General features: G+C 35.8%; 1 protein-coding gene and 1 non-coding gene across 2 annotated transcripts in view; one reads left to right on the forward strand and one right to left on the reverse strand.

Annotated features, from left to right (window-relative positions):
* Nucleotides 1–24,984, forward strand: part of FBXL13 (F-box and leucine rich repeat protein 13) — a 183,267-nt gene that overhangs the window by 141,727 nt on the left and 16,556 nt on the right. The window contains exons 18-19 of the mRNA XM_045564287.1: nucleotides 10,428–10,511; nucleotides 24,372–24,506. Of these exons, the coding sequence (XP_045420243.1) occupies nucleotides 10,428–10,511; nucleotides 24,372–24,506 (219 nt within the window). The remainder of the gene's footprint in view (nucleotides 1–10,427; nucleotides 10,512–24,371; nucleotides 24,507–24,984) is intronic.
* Nucleotides 22,616–22,722, reverse strand: LOC123647811. Its single transcript, XR_006738351.1, has one exon. It is a non-coding gene; the product is annotated as a U6 spliceosomal RNA (small nuclear RNA).

Below are 24,984 nucleotides of genomic sequence, written 5' to 3' on the forward strand. Positions count from 1 at the left end.
AATTCAGCTTTCACCAGACTCCCGACTGAAGCTAGTAGAAAGAGTAGGAAGAACCCATTAAAATCTTGTGGTGTTCAGTTTGAATATTAGTCCTCTGAAAGTAACTATGCTGAGTTTGAGGTGCTTATGGCACATTCAGGTGTCTGTCAGAGACTAAGATCCAGAGCTCAGGGAGAGATCTGGGCTAGATGTAGAAATGGCTGAAGTTGTGGATAGAGATAGAGGAGAAGAAAAGGTCACCAATTCATATCCAGGGAATGGATGGATCTGGAAGATGAACCCACAAAATAACTGGAAATGAACATCCAGAGAAGTAGTTGGAAAAAGAGGTCAGAGTGATGTCATGGGAACCAAAGGAGGTAGTGTTTCAAAAAGCAGAGGATAGTTAGCAGGGTCAGACTTCACACATGGACCAAGGAATATGAAGATAGAGATGTATCCATCAGTTTTGTAAAACAAAATGTTCATTTGTGTATATAAGACTTGTACATGTTAACATTCAGAGCTTAGTACTTTGCTTGAATATTGGTGCATTTGTGCTGTTAACAGTTTGTTTAGAAGAGAAGGTAAACTAACTGGAAATCTGTGTAAAGAAATAAAGCCCGGTGTTAATATTGTATATAATTTTTGTTGATGTACAAAAAGATTCAATAATGGACTTATGTATTGAGTTTTTTCTTCCAAATTATTCTAAATTATTTTTCACAAACATTCTAATAGCATTAAAAGAAATATGGATAATGGAAAAATATATTCATACCATTGCCCACCCTCTAAAAAATCAAACTATTTTCACTTTTCTGAGTATTCTTTCATCTTATATACACCACACATGCACACACACATACACACTATACACACACATATACACAGATATAATTTTGTATTCTGCTTTTTATTTATTTATTTATTTTTGTATTCTGCTTTTTAAACCTAAGTTTGTTACTGTATGTTCTTTATAATAATCACTTTTTATGTCACAGGTTGAACTAGAGGACAAAAAGAAAAAGAACAATCACTTTTTATTTATTTTTTCCAGTGGTAAGAAAACAATCACTTTTTATATTTGCAGAATATTTTTTGTTTCTTGAGACAAAGTCTCACTCCATCATCCCAGGTAGTGTGCAGTAACGTCATCGTAGCTCACTACAACCTCAAACTCCTGGGCTCAAGTAATCCTCCTGCCTCAGCCTCCTGAGTAGCTGGGACTACAGGCACACACCACTGCATCTGGCTAATTTTTCTATTTTTGGTAGAGACAAGGTCTCACTCTTGCTCAGGCTGATCTTGAACTCTTGACCTCAAGCGATCTTCCTGCCTTGACCAGAGCGCTAGGATTACAGGCATGAGCCAATGCTCCTGGCCATATATTTGCAGAATATTCTGAGTGTACTATAACTCCTCAACTTTTCCACTCTTGAGAAATTTCATTTATCATTAGTTCACCCTTTTCTTCCTTTTTTCTTCCTTCATTGCTAAAAAATTACCTATGGTTCCTACTATATTTAAGTAGGATTCTAGGCTTGAGTATAAAAACAGGAATAAGAGAAAAAAGTTTTCATAATCCTTGGGGTTTTGTCCCCCCTCAGTTTTTCCCTCCTTTTGAACAAGGCATTTTATTATTGTTGTTTTGGCCAATTGCTTTTCCAATGAGTTGCAGCAATTTTTATTTAATAAATAAATTAATTCAATTTAATTTATCAGCAATAAAATAACTTGTGGCAGTTTTATACTTATTTACCAATATGGCTATTCAAACATAGATAGAAATTAAAAATTTGTTACTTGAATTTTTAAAAATTCTAATAAGATTAATAATTTCCCCCTGTAATTTACTTATCATTGTGATTGCATTTCCTCCTTTGTGAATTTCTTCAGGGTCTTTACTCATTTATATATTGGGATCTTAATACTCTTGCCAATTTTTTATGAACTCCTTATACTGTAATAGTGTTATTACTCATTTATCATATTTGTGGTTTCTAAGAGATTATGCAATATTTCCAATTTTTTTCTCCATACTTTTACAATGGCTTATCTCACAACTGTGGATAAGAGATTTATTTTAGCATGTTTACCTCAAAGTCCACAAGCTACTGCTCATAAAGATGATTGAAAAATGAAGAAAAGTGAGTTAAAAGTTGGACAAACTATGAAATTTTACATAATTTTATATAGATTTTTTGCAAGACAGTGATTCTTTAATCCTATTCAGGGAAGATTATAACGTTTATTTATGTTTATGTACTGTTCTGGTATGCCTGTATGGAAGTGTTCACAGCTTCCAAACTGAAACATGCTATAAATGAGGATGATTTGTAGCAATGGGACTGGCACCTAAATTACAGTATATTTTATTCTAATGTTCAAATTCCATAATGCCCAGGCCATATTTCCAGGCTGTTTCTAAAAGCATAGTATCTTAAAAAAAAAAAAGCCATGCGCAAGTTTTAATGAATAAATCTTACTTTCAGTGTGTTGAGCTCTGTTTAACAAGTTTTCATCCACTTCATTTTCATATATAAAACATGGTTTGTTTTGAATTATGGTCCAATGTTCAGTGTTATAATGGGGGCAGGGTATTGGTATTTTTGTTTTCCTCAGTGAGTCATCTTTTGGCCACAAGCAACATGATCACATCAGTCAAAACAATAACTCCATTTTGTAAATGCCTTAACTGGAATTTTGGGAAATTAAAAGATTATTTTTAGGTAACACACAAAATTAATTGGGACAGTTAGTGTTATGTTTAAAATAATCTTATTTTATTCAAAATACTTCCCAAAATATTTAGCAGAATTAAAGGGAAAGAGTGATAGAAAAAACAGTTTAAGTGAATACTAACTAATAAATGTAGAATGAAGGATAGAATTTAAAATCAGCATTTTGCAATCCCCAATGTAATAATTGATTTAGGAAAGGATCACCAATGAATGCTAAAGCTATTGACTGAAAGGTTGTTGGGAAACAGAGTATTCATAGAGTCTGAATGGATCACACCACAGATAACTTATTAAATAAAATGGGGGAAAATATATCTGTTCTAATGAAGAGTTTTGGTAGTCACCACCTGAACAAGCAATCCAGCAGCATCACTAAGGGGGGACAGCCTGACATAGATTCCTCCTAATGGGATGCAACAGCACTTAGGTAGTATTTTTACAAAAAATGTTTACCTTGAATCTAATCATAAGGAACAACCAGACAAATCCAGAATGTGGGTCATTCTACATAATAACTGGCCTGGGCTCTTCAGAAAAAGTTAATGTCTTAAAAGACATTTTTTTTTTTTTTTTTTTTTGAGACAGGGTCTAGAGTGCAGTGGCATCATCATAACTCACTGCAACCTCAAACTCCTGGGTTCAGGCTATCTTCCTGCCTCAGCCTCCCTAGTACCTGGTAGTACAGGCACATGCCACCACATCCAGTTAATTTTTCTATTTTTTGTAGAGACCGGGTCTCACTCTTGCTCAGGCTGGTCATGAACTCCCTGACCTCAAGGAATCCTCCCTCCTTGGCTTCCCAAAGTGCTAGGATTATAGGCACCACACCCAGCTTTTTTAAAAGACAAAATTTAAAGAAAAGAAGCCTGAAGAGACACAATAACCAAATGCAATGCATGAATTCTGACTGGGTCCTGGATACAAAAAAATTTGAATATTGAGTTTGTATTAGATAATGTGGAATTACTGTTAACTTTTTTAGGTATTGTAATGCTATATATGTCTATACTATATGTACACAATACCGTATAGTTATATAGGAAAATGCCCTTATTCCTAAGGAAATGCATACAGAATATTTAGGAGTAAAGCATCATGATATCTGAAACCTATTTTCAAATGGTTCAGGAAAATTTATATATATGTATGTGTGTGTGTGTATGTGTATTTAAAATCAGATAATATATAAAACTATGTATATGTATAAATATAATACTATATTCATATATATATATGAATAAAATATATATGTTCATATATGCACTCAGCAATTACCCAAATGTGGCATAATGTTTATAATTAATGAATTTGGGTAAAGGGTATATAGGTGTTCATTGTACTATTCTTTGAAACTTTCTGTGGATTTGAATCTTTTCAAAATAAAGAGTTAGGGGAAGGATGTTTTATGTTTCTGTTGGCAATATTCTAAGCCAGGAGTAATAGTGACTCAGTCATATAGTAGGCTCACACGCACGCGTGCACACACACACACACACGCACACCCCATTCCAACATTTGGTAACTATTTCATTGCTATTGTCTAGCTACATCAGCTAAACAATTCCAGATGTAAAATTGGAGTGGGGGTATGTAGTGTTCAAGGATTTGTCTGCTCCCAAATGTCTTGTGTGCATCTATCTGTTCCTGGCAGTGTTCCATCTTCTCTCCCACTATTCCCAGTGACCCCAAACTGAACTAATTCCCAGACAACTCACCCTTTCCAAATGAAGTCTCTGTTCATGCAATTTCCATTTCCTCAGCCTGAGACACTGTTTCGCTTATCAAAATTGTACTCAGGCTTTAAGGCTTAATTCAAATTCTCCTGCCTCCTGGAAAGCCTTTTCTAGATCACCACCTCTTCCTTCCAGCTGGAATCAGTTGCTCCCTGCCGTGAGGTCCCTATACCTCTCTTGAAACATATACCTCATTCTTTCTTGCATTATGGTCACTTATGTACCAAATTGTATTCCATAGAGAGGGAAAGTTCTGTTTAACTCTGTTCATAGGGTGACGTCCAGATTGCTTAGAATGATGTATAAGGCTCTTGGGACTTGGTGAGGCTTAGGTCTTGAAAGTCGCCTCTGTGAACCTGATAATGGAGCTATAATGGAGCTGTAATGTCAGCCGATTTTCCTTTAGGGACTCTTGGGCCCCTCAGATTCAGGTCTCTCAATTCCATGGGCTATGGAGGAGCAAAGTGCTCCCCCAATTCTTGTGCATTCCTGGAGGCTCCCATTCTCATAAACCTGCAATGCTGGGGACTCTTCCAGGCTCCCACACTAGCTGCTTTCCTCTGTGCTTCATCTAACCACAAAATTTAGTCCCTTTTTATACTTTGGGAAAATAAAACCAAAAACTCTCTGCAGCACATTCATGAGTTTGGCTGACTTATGAAGGAGACCAAGGAGGATTTGCTTTGCAATAATGCCACAATTTTCCTAAAAAGTAAGCACCAACCTGCACTTTGCCCCACGGAGGCCCAGTCACTCCATCTTGCTGGCTCCTCTTTCCTCCTTATTTTTGTCTTATCTTCCCACTCTACTCTTTTCCATCCCTCCCAGAAGTAAAACCTTGGCACCAGCCAGCCTCCGGTACTTTTATCCTAACCACTTAATGAGATATTAAACAAAACAAAACAAACAATAACAACAAAACCATATAGTTTCCTCCTTAAGAAGAATTCAATGATCAGCTGTTCAGATAATTTTTAAAATATCCATTATAAATCCATTCATGCCATGCTGTATAGTTCCCTACATTCTGTTTCATACTTTAATGCCTTTGTACATTCTGTTCCTTCTGCCTAGAATGTCTTTCCCTCCATGGTCTTCTTGGCAACTTGTGCTTCTCCAATGGTGACTCTCCTCCATGAGGTCTTCTCCAGCCCATAGTAGCTGGCTCCACCATCCTTCTTCGATACCACCACTGTGCAGAGTATTTACCTTTCACCAGGTTGTAATGATCTGTTGTACGTGTCTGTCTCCATGTCAGACTACGGGCTCCTTGACAGCAAGCACAGCATATTATTGCCCTTTATACTCCCTGATCAATATAGTACATCTAAATAAATATTTACCAAGTTATGAGTTAAGAATGAATGAATTTATTCCAGCCCTGAGATTTAAGACTTTCTAAAGGTATAAAGAAAATCTGTAAAATGCTGTAACACTCATCTCAGAGAATGCCTCCTAATTTGGAGCATTTATGAACCTTGTGGTGCCAAATAGAATATTTACCTACCTGGCTCTGATGTTCTTTAGGTCACTAATCTGAGCAGCTTGTGAGTCAAAAAACCATTAAAAATGAATCTTGTTGACTGGCATAGTGTATTTCACTTATTTGGAGAAGCTGGCCTCCAGTAACCAGCATGAGGCAGTTTTTAGTGGAGGCCTCATCCCCTCCTGCTTTCTTAGATTTGTTGCTGATCAGTTACAAAGTTGTGTTTACTTACAGCAGAAAGGCCTTATGATAACTTGTCTAACACGTGAGGATGATGACATCTCTTGCTCCTTGTCTTGCTATTGGTCTTCAGGGTCTGAAGGTCACTAACAAAAATATTTGAAAAGTGGGCAATTTCTATATTCATCTTGAACTGAAGGATGCTGCAGAAATATTTTCTGATTTTTACTTAGTTATACAACTATTATGTAAATCAATTCACTTTTTAAAACATCTTTATTGAGATATAATTCACATACCATAAAACTCACCAATTTAAAGTGTACAATTCATTGGTTTGTAGTATATTCATGGAATAGTGTAACCATCACTACAATCTAATTCCAGAACATTTTCACCACTCCCAAAAGAAACTCCCTTCCCGTTAGCAGTCACTCCCTATGCCTGTCTTAGGCAACCACTAATCTACTTTCTGTTTTTACATATTTGCCCATTCTGGACTTTTCATACAGATGAAATCATATAATATGTGGCTTTTGGGTCTATCTTCTTTTACTTAGTATAATATTTTCAAGGTTCATCCATATGTAGCCTGCATCAGTACTTTTTTTATTACCAAATAAAATTCCACTGTATGGATATAACACATTTTATTTGCCCTTTCATCAGTTGATAGACATTTGGGTTGTTTCCACTTTTTCTTTTCTTTTTTCCTTGTATTTTTAGTTGACACATAATAATAGTACACATTTATGGGATGCAGAGTGATATTTCCATATATATATATACCATGTGTAATGATCAAATCAGGGCAATTAGCATATTTATCACCTCAAACATTTGTCATTTCGTTGTGTTATGAACATTCAAAATCCTCTCTTCTAGCTTTTTGAAAATACACAATAAATTATAGTTAACCATATTCACCCTACAGTGCTGCAGAGCACCTGAATTCATTCTTCCTATGGAGTTGTAATTTTATAATCGTTAACCAATCTCTCCTCATCCTCCTTTCTCCTATACCCTTTCCAGCATCTAATAACCACAGTTCTACTCTCTACTTCCATGAGCTTAAATTTTTTTTATTAGCTTCCACATATGAGTAAGAACAGGCTGTATTTATCTTTCTGTTTCTGATTTATTTTGCTTAACATAGTCTTCCAGGGTCATCCTTGTTGCTGCAAATGACAGGAATTCATTCTTTTTTTGGTGCCTGAATAGTATTCTATTGTGTATATATACTACATTTTCTTTATCCATTTGTTGGTTGATGGACATTTAGGTTGATTCCATATCCTAGCTATTGTGAATAGTGCTCCAGTAAACATGTGAGTGCAGGTATGCCTTTAATATACTGATTTCCTTCTCTTTGTGTAAAGACCCAGTAGTGGGATTGCTGGATCATTTGGTAGTTCTCTTTTTAGTTTTTTATTAAACTTCCATACTGTTTTTCATAATGGCTGTATTAATTTAATTCCCACCAACAGCGTATAACAGTTCCTTTTACTCTGCATCCTTGCCATCATTTGTTATTTTTTGTCTTTTTGTTAATAGCCATTCTAACTGGAGTGAGATGGCATCTCATTGTGGTTTTGATTTGCATTTCCTTGATGATTGATGATATTATTTTTTTCATACATTTATTGGCCATTTGTATGTCTTCTTTTGAGAAATGTCTATTCAGTTCCTTTGCCCACTTTTAAATCGATTATTTGGGGGTTTTTTTGCTGTTGAGTTGTTTGAGTTCCTTGTATATTCTGGATATTACTCCCTTGTCAGAGGAATAGTTTGCATATGTTTTCTACCATTCTAAAGGTTGTCTCTTTACTTTGTTGATTATTTCCTCTGCTGTGCAGAATCTTTTTAGTTTTTGTTGTTGCTATGATTATATGTTCTTGGCACCTTTGTCAAAATCATTTGGCCTTAAATGTATTGTATTATGAATCATGCTGCTATGAACATACCTGTACAATTTTTTTGTGTGGACATATTTTTTCATTTCTCTTGAGTATAAAAATAGGAGTGGAATTGCTGGGTCACATGATAACTCTATGTTTAACTTTTTGAGGAACTGCCAGATTGTTTTCCAAAGTGGCTGGTCCATTTTACATTTCCAGTGTCAGTGTATGAGGATTATAAATTGTCTACATACTCACCAACACTTTTTTTTTTTTTTTGTGACAGAGTCTCGCTCTGTTGCCTGGGCTAGAGTGCTATGGCGTCATCCTAGCTCACAGCAACCTCAAACCCCTGGGCTTAAGTGATCCTACTGCCTCAGCCTCCCAAGTAGCTGGGACTACAGGCATGCGCCACCATGCCCGGCTAATTTTTTCTGTATATGTATTTTACTTGGCCAGATAATTTCTTTCTATTTTTAGTAGAGACGGGTCTCGCTCTTGCTCAAGCTGGTCTCGAACTCCTGACCTCGAGTGATCCACCCGCCTTGGCCTCCCAGAGTGCTAGGATTACAGCCGTGAGCTACCGTGCCCAGGCCCACCAACACTTTTTATTTTCTGTTTTTTAAATTATAACCAGCCTCGTAGATGTGTTGTGGTATCTCATTATGCATTTATCTAATGGCTAATGATGTTGATCAATTCAATTTTGAGGCCATTGTTTTAATGAACAATGAGACATGGCATTCCATTTAAATATTTTAATTTTTAATGATTTTGAATAAAGTGGTAAAGAGCATATATGCTGTTAAATGTCAAACTTAGCAAGTGCACTTAATTTATAAATCATCTTAAAAAATTCTAACTTGGCTACATGAAAGTAAAATCTAAGTGAAAACTTCAGAGATAGTTTCATAGGACAAATTTTCTATAGGATACAAAAACATACTTTGTATAGGATAAAGTATAGGACAAAGAGACAAACTTTCCATCTCTTGATTTTTTTTCAAACAATTTGTTCTCTATTGGGGGAATATCTAAACTCTTCCACTTCTTCTAACGTGAATAAAATAGCATCCACATCTGGAACCCAGACCACATGCAATGGCTCCACAGGGTTTGGTCATTCTTTGTTTGGAAACAAGAAATTAGAAAACATAATGTGTTCCTAGCAGAGAATCCACAGTCACAATAAAATTAAAAGAATGAGTTTGCACAGAAGAAAAAGATATCCCAGAAGAAACTATAAAAACAAATAAAAACTTAAGACATGGGAACAAATTCAGCATAAAATAAATGCAAATAAAAGTGAAAAAAATGAAAAGAATGAACAGAGTGATTTCATTTTGGGGTGATGTACAGAACTGTTAAATGAAATTAGAAATCTCAGTTTAAACAGTGGCTTACGCAATCAAGACTTTTTCTTTGATCTGAATTTTTTTTTTTAATGGAAGGGCCTAATCTGTGCACCAGGGGAAAAAACAGGATATAATATTTGCATAACCCATTTTGAATTATGGTCTAAATGGTATATTTAAGATCAATAAAATATAAACCAGTCCTGCAAATAAAATTATGAAAAGGACAAATCCATATGTCATTTCTGGCATTTTCCCTTCCAGCCAGCTCTGGAATCATAGAATGGGTAAAAACTCTTGTCCACCTAGTTTAAGAAGCATATCTTCTGGAATTATAAAAGTAATATGATCCTGAATGCAAAACAGGAGGATGGCATCAATAAGCAACATTCATCAGTACTTATCTGAGTATTGTGCCAGCAACTTTGAGGGAGAAGTACTGGGAAATGAGACAGCAAAAATACACTTAAAAAAATTAAGGGCTGAAAGTGCAATTTAATTTTCATTAAGTAAAAAATCCAAAGCTTTTAACCTGAAAAAGAAGTGGGCTCTATAAGTGAAAAATTATCTGTCTCTAGGTCTTTATATAAAGATCTATTCCTTCCTCTTCAAGATATTAAGCATTACAAAATGAACTGAAGATTTTTAGATGTTTAGGTTAGGCATACATAAGAATTTAATGAGAAATGTGTTCATTAGCCACATAAAATGTCTTCAAAATAAAGTTGTAAGTTAGATTTGTTTATATTGATTCAGATAACATTTATCTGAAAACAGGTGGCAAGATAATAACCTCCTAAGGAGTTTTCTGGTTCTGGGATTCTGTAAAACATTTTGCAAAACATTAGAGACAACCCCAAAATTTTATTTAATGACATTGCCTAACCAAATTATCTTATGCTTTGTTAAGTGTAAAGAAATATAAGACAGAAGCAAAATTCTTTTTCGTTTGCATAAATGGTTTTTTTATGTTGTTTGCATAAATGGCTATTGGAAATGTACCTTCCATACTAAATTATAGTCACAAAATTATCTTTATATTAAATACTTAGGGTTTGGTGACACTTTCCAGACATAAAAAATTGAAAGAACTTTCTCTGTCCGAGTGTTACAGAATCACTGATGTTGGAATTCAGGTAAGATAATTAAGATCTTCTGTTGAAGAATTAAGACTGAAAATTAAGCATAAATTGAATAAACTTTGAAGGTCACAGTAGAAAAAAGAAATGGATTAGAAATGTAACAACATGTATGTGATCTTAGTTGAACCAAGATCACCTCTGGGCTCTTAGGGAGGTCTCCACAGCCTAAAGAGACTGAGATTTGTTTTCCCATTTTTCCCTGTCTACTCTCTCCCTTCCTGTGTCAGACTCATAGGATAAATAGGGACATTTTACAAGGAGAGTAACGAACAGCAATGAGGTAAAAGTCTTCTCATATAAAGAAAGTGTTCTGTAGGTAGAAATGTTACTTAATCTAGTCATGAAAATTGGCAGAACTTGAAAAATTGTGCTGGGTACTTAACAATTAGGAACTTAAGTTACTCAAACATACTTGGTAGCATACTTTATCAGAATGGAAAACATGAGATCAGTACTTGGATGGGATAAATGATTATGTGCTCCATTGATACTTCAAGAAATCATTAGAAAAGTAAATTTCCTAGACCTGGTCTTGAGTGATGTGCAGGAAGTCATAGAGTAGATATTATTAGCAAGGTATAGCATATTTTTTTAAATCACATTAGGCATTTCAATATACTTGTTAAGAAAAATAAAACCAAAATCATGTGCCATGCATATATTGAATGAAGAGGGGACCCAATAATCTAGGAATGTAGAAATTGAAACACCTTGGAAGCTCCAGATAAATATGTCTTGAGAATTTAAAACCCTAACCACTTATGAAAACTTGGGACTAAACTTGGAAAAGAAAGAAGGGAAGGGGAGGGAGGGGAAGAAGGAAGAAACTTTCTTACTGAGATAAAATGATTTATCCCACAAGTAGAAGATAATGCAAGTGATAGCTGCTAAGTTCACAGAGTGTGGCAAACTTGAAGTTGTCTCTATGAATTTGACATGGACTTGTAAGAAGTTTTAACATGACTAATAGGAGAGTTTTAAAATACCATACAAACTAGGGGGTGTAGAGGATTTCAGGTCAAACAATGCTCCAGCATTGAATTATAGACTTTTGGAGCTGAAGCAATCTTAGAAACATTCAAACTAACTCCCCCATGTTACAAGCAAGAAAACTAAAGGTCCATAGGGCTTAAATAACTGGTTCCAAGTCTTGTACCTTGTCAGCAAACTAATTCAAGTACAGTTTTATGGAAATGAAAAGTAGAAATAGAGAATTATTCTTCTAAATTGTTGACTGACAACATGGCTTAGTGAAAAAAGTGTTTTCAAATTATTTTTGTTATGTCTCATTGTGTCTGGACTATGTAATAATACCTAAGGGAAAAGTATAACACCATTAAGAAATCTACTTTAGGCCGGGCGCGGTGGCTCACGCCTGTAATCCTAGCCCAATGGGAGGCTGAGGCGGGTGGATCGCTGGAGGTCAGGAGTTCGAGACCAGCCTGAGCGAGACCCCGTCTCTACTAAAAAAATAGAAATAAATTATCTGGACAAATAAAAATATATATAGAAAAAAAATTAGCTGGGCATGGTGGCGCATGCCTGTAGTCCCAGCTACTCGGGAGGCTGAGGCAGTAGGATCGCTTAAGCCCAGGAGTTTGAGTTTGCTGTGAGCTAGGCTGATGCCACGGCACTCACTCTAGCCCGGGCAACAAAGTGAGACTCTGTCTCAAAAAAAAAAAAAGAAATCTACTTTAAGAAGCATTAGTGTCAACAATGTTGATTTCCGCTAATTTCAGACCACAGATACTCATGTTCTAGCAAGTTCCTAAGAAATCTGTCTAGTAGTATACTCTACAGTGTAAAGAATTAAAAAGAACAAACACTCTCCTTCAAAACAAAGATCCAAGAGAGGACTACAAACTTCCATATTGGACAAGATTGTAACAAAAAGAGTTACAAAACATTTAGATGCATGTAACCTATTAGGAGAAAAAAAAAAACACAAAAGAATCCTCTAAAGTTAAAGCATGATTTATTTACCACAATTAATTTAAGTGTTAAACATGCATTTATACAATGTTTTATCCACGAATATGATAGTGTCAGGCTTTCAAAAGATCTTTGACACGGTGATAGACCATAGGTTTAAAAGTTAAAATATTAACATTTCTAATATTGGGTTATATTTCTTATACAATGATAAATTATTAATACATTTGTCCAATAACTATAAATCATTCAGAATTATTCAAACCTACCATAGTGATGATATAGCCTCTTAATACCCATCACTTTTTTTTTTTTTTTTTTTTTTTTGAGACAGAGTCTCAATTTGTTGCCTGAGCTAGAGTGAGTGCCGTGGCATCAGCCTAGCTCACGGCAACCTCAAACTCCTGGGCTTAAGCGATCCTACTGCCTCAGCCTCCCAAGTAGCTGGAACTACAGGCTTGGGCTACCACGCCTGGCTAATTTTTTTTTTGTAGAGACAGGGGCCTTGATCTTGTTCAGGCTGGTCTCTGAGCTCCTGGCCTCAAGCGATCCTCCTACCTCAGCTGGTCCCAAAGTGCTGGGATTACAGGTGTGAGCTACCGTGCCCGGCCTCCTCCCTGCTTTTGAAGTGTCTGTGCATGTGTCTGTGTGTGTTGTGGCTTTTAACCAGTTTTACCTCCTTCAAGGTGCATACTTCCAGGCATGTGGTAATCTGTCTCCTTGCCTCCTTTAGCCCAATTATTAAGTCTCAAAAGAGAACAACAGACAAAGAAGGGGGAGGAGAAAGTGACATATAAGCCAATCACACAATTCCTTATCTGGATTTACAAAAGAGAGGGAAAGGAGTAAAATGAGGTGATTAAGTTGAGTTGTTTATATTATCCACAATTTATAAGGAATTCTCTCTCATGACTTATAAAAGATAACTATAGGGGAGATTCTCTTTTTAGTACAAGATATTGAAAACTTATAATGCATTTAATGAGAAAAACGAAGAGATTTTTACCCTAGTTTAGTTTTGCAAGAGTCATGGACATAATAAGAATGAAAAATTACCTCACTTTAGTGTTTTACTGGAAACCGCAGCACATGCAGATTGTCTAGAGCCTTAGATGTACTGACTTTTGGGATCTGGCTTTAATTACTTTCTCCAACTTTAGTTCTTGTTTTCTCAGAGCAATAGGCGTTCAATGATTATGTTATACTAAAATTATTTGATCTTGAAAGGCATTTTGGAAGAGATGTTTGATATAGCCATAATTGAGCATTTCTTAAGAAATCTTTTCCTTGAGGATTTTATGAATTTAGTTAAATAACAGACTGTCAAGTTTGGCAGAAGAATTGGTTTAAATGCCATACTACAGTACAGATGTACTGGAAGTTCTATCTTATTAATTTGATAGAACCAATGGAATAAATCCAGTTATTTGATTTTGTTGCTTTTTGTTCCCCCTTAATCTAGTTTACATTTTTCATTCCCTTTTCTTTAATTTATATTTTTTAACTTTTTTTGCATTTCAGTTTTATGGGTCCAGTTCTCTTTTTCAAGAATGAAATATGCTATAAATACATTAAAGTCATATCCATACATGTGAATGAGTATTTTTTTATGCAGATTATCTGTGAGTGAAAATCTTGCAAGCTAGACAAAAATTTCTGCTTATTTAATCGGTGTTAGTAGGTTGAGGTAGTTGATTAAGAAAGGTCTTAATCAAGTAGGGGAAATTCAGCCTTCATTATGTTGTACTATAAGGACTGACATGTGTACACAATTAAAAGTGTGCATGTGTGTGTTTACATGCAAACGTATATAAATGTATATCTATGTACAGTATATATAAATTAAATGTATAAAAATTTTAGCATTTGTTAGATTACAAGTGCTTACATATAAATATAGGTAAATGTATATCCATGTCTAGATTATGCATGTAAATTAAATATACAAACACATTTTAGTATATATTAGATTATATACATATGTCAATGTGTGTATGTATTTATTACACCCAAATTGTGTGTAGAGATGCTATAAGATCATACATTTCTAGGCTAAAACCAATAAATGATGGTCAGTATTCAAAGAAAATAATAAAATTAATTTATTAGAGAATTATCTTTTTGTTTATCTTTTAATTAAAAAAATTAATCATCCATTTAAATGACAAGGCTCTTTTTCACATGGAAGTGTGTGGATTAGCCCTCTGATAGCAAAGGTAATGATATAGTATAGGAAATGTGGATCTAGCTGTCAGAAGTCCTAATTTTTATCCTGATTTTGTCTCTTACTTCGCTACATGATCTTAAGCAATTCACTTAGCTTCACAATTCATTGCTCCTGTAGTGACTACAATGATGAAACAGACAGGAGCTAGGACTCTAGGTGGCTTTGTTGTTAACATTTCTGTAAAGTTTTGCTGTGGAGGGCCAGATAATTTGTATTTTAAGTTGTACAGACCATATACAGTCTCTCTGTTGCAACTACCCAACTTTGCCATTGACAACATGTAAACAAATGAGAGTGTCTGTGTTCCAATAAAACTTTACTTATGGACACTGAAACTTGAATTTCATATAATTTTGGCATGTCATGAAATATTCTTCTTTTGAGTTTTTTTAACCATTTAAAAATATTAAAAACCATTCTTAGTGTGGGGGGCATACAAAAACAAGTAGCACACCAGATTTTACACAAGAGTTGTAATTTGCCAATATCTACTCTAGAGTCAGAAAGAACTTCCAATTTTTGCTCTGTCAAGCTGTGTGACTTTTGGTGGGTTATAATACTTTCTTTCTCTTGGCCTTAGATTTCCTACTTGTGAAAAGGAGTATAATAATAAAATATTCTTTATGTTGCATTAAATGATATAATACATCTAAATATTAATACTTAGCATGCTTCCTGACACAGAGTGTGTAATAAATATTACCTTTTACGATTGGTATTATTCTATTTAGTAAAGAAGAAATTAACATATATTAGTTAATTTTTTTAAATTAATATTTTTAGTATAATAATTTGATAATTTATTTGAGTTTAATCACTAAAAACAGGCAATCGCAACAGCCAGATTGCTCCTAATGGTAAAGAGATAGTTTAGAATATGCTCTTCAAAGAAATGACTTACTCATTTTTACTCCTTTGAATGAATACATTTTTAGGGGCATCTAAATTATAATTGACTAAACAAATTTATGTAAGAACAATTACAAAAATTTGTAACACTGAACAGATGTTAATTACTGTTATTCTAGAGAATAGTATCAGAGAATAAACCAGGCAAAAAGAAAATGGGTCATTGTTTTTCACTGGGATTGTAATTTTAGACACATTTTCCCATATCCCAATTAATTAAGTAGAATACCTGGCACATGGATGTACCCACTTAGGCACTTAATTAACACTGCTTTGCCCTGGGTAGAGTGCAGTGGCATCATCACAGCTCACTGCAATCTCAAACTCCTGGGCTCAGGCGATCTTTTTGCCTCAGTCTCCCAAGTAGCTGGGACTATAAGGCGCAGGCCACAACACTCGGTTAATTTTTCTATTTTTAGTAGAGACAGCGTCTCACTCTCAGGTCTCAAACTCCTGAGCTCAAGTGATCCTCCCACCTCCATCTCCCAGAGTGCTAGGATTACAGATAGGTGTGAGCCACCTTGCCAGCCCCTTCTCTCCTTTAATTGGTGTGTTTTAACCTCTTGTTATCTGTTCCCATAGACTGTAAGCTTTTGATTTTCTTTTTTACTTGACCTGTAGTAACAGATTTATTTTCATTTACAAATAGGAAGGGAGGTAGAGCAGAGGGATTAAGACTAAAGGACTGAAAGGGGCAGCCATGTGGCACAAATCATACCTCCTTTATGCTGGGAGAATAGCAGAACAAGCTCTGTTGCTGTTCATTTGGCTTTGCCTGACCCAGGAATGTTCATTAGGTCTAGTGTTCTGTAGATGTGGGTTTGCTCAGGCAGAGTCTTAAGTGGGAACCGAGGGCTCAGAGTTCTCAGTCCTGTGTGTACCCTGGACTATCCGTGCTGGAGAATTGAAACGCTTAGAACTAGTGCAGAACATCTACATAGATACACAGGTCAGAAAGGCCAGGGCTGCTTACCTCATTCAGCAACAGTCATGTCAGAGTCTTCCTCCCTGAGAATGGCCTACAGCCAGCCCATTCTGGACATTTCTCTCCAGTGGTGTAGGAAGGGTTGAGTTCATGTGCCCTAACTAAGAACTGGATTACTCGTCAGTGACTCTTTTCTGGTCTTAAAACACTTACTTCGAATCACTAAATTTTCCAGCTAGTTATAAAATGTTGTTTATGTAAGATTCTCATCAATCTTTCTCAGCGGTTGATAGAATCCACCACGTAGTGCTCAACCAAAATTGATTCCAGTAGCCTTTGGCACATACTGACTTGTAATGCCAAAGATGGATTAGAATGTGTTGACTCCACATAGCAACAATTTTTTTTTTAAAAAAACCAACATTGATTTCTATTTGGTTTCCAAGATTAAGTCATTCAGGAATTATCAAAGTATGAGATTTCAATAACTCCACCTTTTCTCCAGGGATAAAGTTATGTTTATGGGTTGAAATGGAAGCCACAAACAGAGCATTCCTTTCCAAAATGGCCATAATCATTGGCCTTTGTTGCAACAGAAGCTTGAAAATCTCCTGTATGGGGAGGTGAAACATCCAGACATTTGGACCCTTTATCTTTTGGCCATACTGCTCAGGAAAGTCTTTCTTCTCATCTAATACTCCAGATTACTGTTAGGAAATAATTGACTAAACTGTCTATGGTGAAGATCCCAGAGGGTCTTGGGTTCAGAATTGTTTTACTGGGTCTTGGGAGAGGAAACTAAGGATTTCCTCTGGTAGAATTAAGGGCAGAGATGCATACTTGGTAGCTTGTGGAAAAAGCAACCTCCACAAAACCTGGAATAATTAAGAGCTTTGCTACAGAAATCTACACTGCATGGCTATCCATGCCAAGGATGGTTTCCTAAAGTTTGTAATAGAACAACATACCCCCAGGAGAACCAAGGCACCTGGAATCAACTGGGAGTCACAAACTCCTGCCAAGATATCCAGGCATTATTCTTTCTTCAAAGGCTGTGAGCAAAAGAAATAAGCTCAGTGTTCTCTGTCACTTCTGACACTAGTGTGTTTCCAATTTTAGAGGCAGTTCAAAAGAATTAGAAAATTTTTAGACTTCAAAGGATGTGGGATTTGACAGCTTGTCAGTTTCCCATAGTCTTTAAGGTTCCAAGGGATACTGGAGTCACGGGTACCCTGTTTTCTTATCTGAGAAACAGCTAAAGCTGAGAATATCCCACACCCCATCTCTGGCTTCTTGCCCACTCCCCCTAGGGAGAACCACTTTCAGACAACTGAACCACTGCTGAACTTCCTAAATGAATGTGCACATCTGTTATTTTCATGTTGAGCATCCACAGAGCAGAACTGTAAGAGGACGTGTTAAAAGGAAGATAATCCTTAGGAGGCCTCTCCTACCCCTTTAGCTGCCCCTAGAACATTAGTTTATCCTATGTAGGATGAAACTTGCCAAAAGTTAAAGAAAACCTGTCAGATTGTCTGAAGACAAAAATAAAAAGGCAGGGAAAATAAACATCAGAATTCTACTTTTCTACTAATAGTATGAGTTTATGCTTCTTTTGCTAAGTGGCCAATTTGTTTTTGATCCATCTTCTATGTGACATGCCTGGGCTTTGCTCATTGTGCCTCACCTGACATAACTAAATGCCTGTGGCACATCTCCCAGGAGCTATGTATTTCCATGTTATGATTTCTAATAACCCTCTCTATCAATTCCAGTTAAACTTTGTTAACTACATTTCTTCAACCTAAGCCTTCATCACATTGAAGGTGGTATTCCCAGATCTTAACGTAGCAGACAGGATTATTCCAGAATCTCTCTGGCTCACTGCTGACAGACAAAAGCCAGCATTTGTATAGGGTGTTATATCTGCCAAGTGCTTTTGGAGTATACATTTTCCTTATATCTTTCAGTAAGCTTATGAGATAGGTAGAGAGTTATTTTCATTCACCTCTTATAGATGAAGAAACTTGAGGATAAATGACTTGTTCGAGGTCACATAGACACAACTTCAGATTCCAAGCCCTGTATTTTTCTACTAGACTGGTAGCCTCCCTTGATTAGGTACTGATAATTTATGAACTCATTATTTCTTAGAGATCCTTAAATATAATAGAAGAGTTATAGGATGGTGTCCTTAGAGTGGAAGTTCTGAGTTGCCATTTTCTTGGGAAAGAATAAGAAAAAAACCAAAAAGTTCTTTGCTGGCTATGCAACTAGAAACCCATCAACTCTTTCAGGTTGATTATTATAGCTGAAGTAATTATTTTCTTGCCCTTCTTGTCCCACAGAGGCCCCTGGAGGAATGTCAGTAATTGGGCCACTAAGCAACCTTTTTTCCTTTTTTTTTTTTAACTTACCATAGAGAAATGGAGAACATGTGGGTTATGCCACAGGCCATGAGAAAAATACCTGATTGACCACTGGGTAGTACAAACCTGGCTCATTTTTATTTTGGAGATAAAAATCTAAAACCTGAAACTGTTCTGGAATTTTTTTCAACAAATTTTAATTAGCAAATGTAATTCAAAGATATTTTGTTTGGTCTTTTCCTGGTCTTCTTTCCTTTAGTTTTTCCAATATACATTCTATTTCCTTGCTTGCCCTTTGTCTTCTTTTTATACACCTGTCATATTTTATATTTTAAAAATAATTCCCTTATTTTTACCAAATGCCAAGGATCTATGTACCCAGTAAGCCACAAAGATTTATTGATGACCACAGGGATGCTGTTGAGTAGGCGTCTCTTTGCCATTTACTCTAGCAAATGAACAAGACAATCTATTTTACTGTGACAAGAAAATATTAGAACTTGTAGAACCTTTTTTAGATTTCTTTTTATTTCATACATTTTATATCTTTATAATTTACAATACATTTAAACAGTTATATGTCTATATATAATTTACAAAAAACACTAATATACATTTATTGAAAGTGTATACTCAAAATATTTTTACTACTGTATTCATGATTTTAAAAATTTGACAGTCAGAGGTATAGAGAAGCAGTGAATGCAAATAATAGTACTAGCTACTATTATATTTACTGACTATGTACAATGTACTGTTCCATTGTTTTATTCATATTAACTCACTTAATTTCCCCAACAACTCTGTGAGGTAGGCGCCACATTAAGGTACCATGTTATTCCCCTGCTGCAGATGGGAATACTGGGTGATAGAGAGGTTGGGTAGTTTATCCTGCGACACAGAACTTCTAGTGGCAAAATTGGCAGCCAAGCTGGTGGGCCCCCGGACTCTGTAGTCTCAGCCAACCCTGTGCACTGCATCTGGCAATTATTGAACAGAGTGAGAGGAGGACTGGATTTAGTGTTTTGAGGGCCGTGTATGGGAGCTCATTCTCCTCACTCCTGTGCTAAGAAGCATTCTTTATTCCCTGTGGATACTCTCTGATCTTGAACTAGTTCTGCATGCCAGGTGTTGGGGCCACAAAGATGTATTAGACATGTATTCTGCCCTCAAGAAGCTGCCATCAATGCAGAAGACAGCTATGTAAATAGCTATAATATGAGTAGAAAGTGAGAAAAATAAAAACATAAAAAGCTATAGGAATTTGGAAGGGGCATTTCTTCCACAGGGAGGAATTGGGGAAGACTGTGGAGTCTGCTTTGAAGCTAAATCACCATATAATTTTGTAACAAATTTCACCATGAAAGTATCTTTGGAAATACTCCTTTTGGGCCTTGGCCTTACTCCTTTTCCCTTTCACAGAGTCTTCTACATATTTAAAAGCAGTGTGCTCCTCTGAGGTTGGGCTTTAGCTAAGCCTTTCTCACCCTGTCTCCCAGGCAGGGGGCTGGGAATGCAGGGGGATGGGAATGCAGGAGGTGGAATGCAGGGGGGTGGGAATGCAGGAGGTGGGAATGCAGGAGCAGCATCTCAGCAGGAGGGTCCAGCCCTAAGTTCTGCAGAGTTCAGTTTTGGTGCCCAGGCCATGCCCTCTCCTGCCTGCACTGCTGCCTAGTGGGAAGAAGGCCATCTTTGGTGGAGTGTAGCTTTACATCTCATGGGGTATATGAGGCCCCAGAAACTGGGGCTTTGTATTTAGTTTACAACTTAAAATTGTGGAAGTTGAGTTTTAGCCTTTGAAGCAGCCAAAAATGGTCTTCCTCATAGAAAATGGTTCTTGATGGCACAAGATTTTTCCAGAATTATTGGCAAACAAGGGGAAAAAACTCCAACTTTGCAAGAGTTAATTGGGATCTGATGAGGCAAACAGTCAAGAGATGGTGCTAAGAGTATGCACCATGAAGTGGGCTTTTTTCAGGCTAGAAGCTGCCACCTGTCAAGGTGGTTTAAATCAGGATTTTGGCAAAAGCATATTATTATGACAGTCAATAAATGTGAGTGAAGCTCAGTTTCCTATACATACCCGATTTAGGAATGTAGTCATTAAGTCGCTGCACTGTGACTCAGCTCAGAAGACACAGAGAAAAATGATTTAACTCACTAAGAGATATGAAAGTTTTCTTCCAGATTGTTAACCCACAGCAAAATTAGCCAATACATGAGAGAGAAGCCAAACTATAATTTTTGCATTTTTTCTTCATCTTTACTGTGAGCGATTTTGACTTGGAAGGAGCTTAGTGTAGCACTTTCCAGGAAAAGAAAATCAACAACATTGAAATATGTGTGATTCTACAGCACTGGACCCAGAAGTGCATGTAATAATCTTATCTCTAGGGGAGGAAATGGAATTCATGAGTGATTATGTTGAAACATGTCTATAGACTTAATATGACTTATATGTCTCTTAAGGAAAATATGAATTGTAGGAGAGGAAAAGTTCTGACTTTAGTTCTTAGATCTGCCACTGATTTAGCATAAAGCCTTGGACCAATCTTTGTGTCTCAGATTTTCCTTGGATGAGATTGCTACCATGAATGTATCTTAGACCTTGTAATCATTTTTAAAGTTATTTTTAAATTTAAACCCTCTGAGAAAGTTGGCTTCACAGAAAATAAAAAGACATAAAGCAGAACTGATTCAAGTCTTCCAAGACATTGGCAGATGCTACCAAAGAGGGTTTTCAGACATTAAGAGCCTTCAATCTCCCTTTAAAGCTTGTTTCATCTACCAATAAGTTATTCTTACAGTTTAAAATTCTTTCTTGCTTTAAATTTTTTCTGGTTCCTCGAACTCTATCCATTCTCCAAGTAGAAAACAATGTTGTCCTACTCCTTCCAACGTAAGAATTCATTATTAAAACTGACTTAATTTTCTTGAAGACTAGTATTTATTGAGTGCTTACTATGTTCTAAATATGATGCTTGAGAAAGGGATGTAAAAGCTAGCACAATTCGAGACAATTCGAGAGAGACTTATTGCATTCTTATTGAAAAGTGTATTGAATCTGCAAGCTGAGACTTTGGATGCCAATCATTCCAAGGGAAATTCGCTTCTATACCGCCCTGGGCATGCCCCCTCTGCTTACCTCCAATCTCCAAGCTGTCTCCTGATAAGGTGCTCCTTTCAATTTTTGCTATCACTTGGTTGCTAGACAAGATAGATTTCCATGCAAAGTTAGGTACAATACAAGAATGAGTCAAATACTGTAAGTGCTGAATCAGTTGAAAAAGACAAGTTCTGCATGAGATCAAAGGAGGAATGACTGTTGGCTATTGTGGTCAGGAAAAGATGATTTGGGGTTAAGTAACTATGTTTTAGTTTTTCTCAAAGTACGATACAAATGTGCATCTTTATATTATTGATGTCATATGCAAATCTCAATAATAGTTAACATTTATTTTATTCTTTTTAATAGCTTTAGAATTTTTTAAAGTTGACAAGTAAAAATTGTATACATTTATGGAGTACAACATGATGTTTGATATATGTATACAATGTGGAATGTTTAAATCAAGATAATTAACATATCTATTACCTCACATACTTATTATTTTTTTTGCACTGAAAATGTTTAAAATCTACTCTTTTAACAATTTTCAAGTACACAATACATTGGTTAACTGTAGTAATCATGTTGTACAATAGATCTTTTGAACTTTTTCCTTCTAACTGAAAAAAAAAAAAAGAATGCTTCACAAATTTCTGTGTCATCCTTGAGCAGGGGCCAAGCTAATCTTCTCTGTATTATTCCAATTTTGGTATATGTGCTGCCAAAGTAAACACTAGTTAATTTTTATTGAGTGCTTACTTTGTGCCAAGCACTAACCAATGTGCATACTTCCTCTCAACACTGTATTTAAAACTTCATAGATAATTAGAGAATCTATTTTTCCTAGGAGCCATATCAGGTCTGTGTGTGTATGTATGTGTGTATATATATATATATGTATATAATTTCATGTAATGCACACAACCACCATTTGATATGGGTGTTATTATCCCATATGATTACCCAGAGAGGCTTGGAGAGGTTCAGTAACCCAGACAGTGGCAGAGCCATGCTTCTGAACCTATTCTGTGTGTTGCTACAGTTCTAATCTCATCTGCTATGCTGAACTGCCACTCTTGGAAATTTTCCTTGTTCTATTAACTTGCTAAAGAAAATAGCTGGCTAACTTGTTCTTTCTAGTCTTCTTTAGGGCTAAGACAAGAGAAAATTGGCATAAGCAATGGGAGAGAAGCCCACTGGTGATTTTACCTCTAAAGTCATCCAGATGGCCATGAACTGAGCCAATAGCCCCGGTCCTTTCCTCTGTTCTGAGAGGAAAATGACATGTAGTTCAATGGACATCCATTTTTATGTATACATAAGGAATGTCTCACTAGCAACCCTAATCCACTAGGGTTACTAAAATCTAGTATTTATAACTGAAATGAATGGTAAACTATCATTTACTGAGGTCTCTGATTTAATACGCTAAGAACTTGAGCTGCTTCACAATGAAGCAAAATCTTTAGAGTGACTGAACACATGTAAATCGTTGTAATTCTTAAAATTTGAGAGAGGGAATATTCTTCTAAGTGTTATCTTGAATTCGTCATGGTTTCCAATTTCTACTCCTCTTGCTTTATTAATATATTTTTACAATGACTATTAGGTTTACTTTTGTGAATCATTTGGTTCTTGTATAACTGCTGAGTTATAAACTTTTAACTGTTATTCCCTCATGGATTCTTATCACTCTGTTCTTTTTTTAATGAAAAGTAGGAATGAAAGTTAAGAAATGCTGATATAAAGGGAAGAATTTCCAATGATTTCCAGGCCTTTTTCTAGCCCTAGACATTTCAGATGAACATTTTGGCATTTCAAAACAATGCTAGAGAGTAGGTATAATATTCCCTAATTTAAAGAAGAGGAAACTGAGGCTCAGAAAAGTTAAGTGATTTGCTAAGATTTCAGAGTTAGTAAGTGGTAGAAATGAAATTGAAACTCAGGTCTGTCTGAATCCAAACAATATGCTCTTTCCATTACATTCCACTGTCAAACCCTAGAGTGTTTGCCATCTAGTCTTACCTCTAGATTTCTTTTTGTCCACTCATTTGGCTGAATATAACTCTAATCATTACTGAGTATATAAGTAAAATTTCCTTAGTGCTAACTTCTAGAAAACTAAATTTTGTTAGCAGGAATTTGAATATTACTCAGCTATTAAGCTGGTGTGTGATTATCTTTTGCTGTAAAGAGATTTTTGGATATAATATGTTTTCCCTTTTTTTGGTATCAATATGTAAAATCTGTATTTCAGGGACTAAAATATATTAACATATCAAGTAAACTGTTACAGGTAAGATGGCTATAGATGTACACAATATTTGAGTAAAGATGAAGGAAAAGAAAAGAAAAAAACCTTTGACCTTGGAATTTCTTGCAGGCATTCTGCAAAAGCTCACTGATCTTGGAACTCTTGGATGTCTCTTATTGCTCCCAGCTGTCAGATGAGATTATTAAAACGTTGGCCATTTACTGCCTTAAGCTCACGTCTCTCAATATTGCTGGCTGTCCAAAGGTATGTGCAGGAGTCAGAGCTCAGACATGTCAAATTTAAGCACTGCCAAGAAACCCAGGCAGGACAGCACTCCAGGGGCTGGACTCATCATAGAACTTGTTTTCTTTGCCATGTTTGAAGTATTCATTAGATTTTTTTTCTATCTCCAAATTGGAAATAGTTTTATGAAATCATTTGTGTCAAAGTAGAATTTTCCAAAAGCTAAGAACATAATTCTCATGTGTTAAATATTTATTTAATTCATTAATGAGAAAACCAGCACAATGATAAAGCCAGTATTTAAAGCATCTGATGAACTTAGTATTTATAGGAAATGATGACAGAATGTTGGATTACGATTGTTAAGTTAGATCTAAAATTGGTTAATGTCCTACACGGCAATAAAACCATAACCTTGGGGTTAGTTTCTACCAGAAACTAACTACCAGAAATATTAATAATGTCTCTCCTGGACAAAAATATAACAAGTTATTATAAC

Source organism: Lemur catta, chromosome 11 (genome assembly GCF_020740605.2).
Source record: "Lemur catta isolate mLemCat1 chromosome 11, mLemCat1.pri, whole genome shotgun sequence".
NCBI classification, from domain to species: Eukaryota; Metazoa; Chordata; class Mammalia; order Primates; family Lemuridae; genus Lemur; species Lemur catta.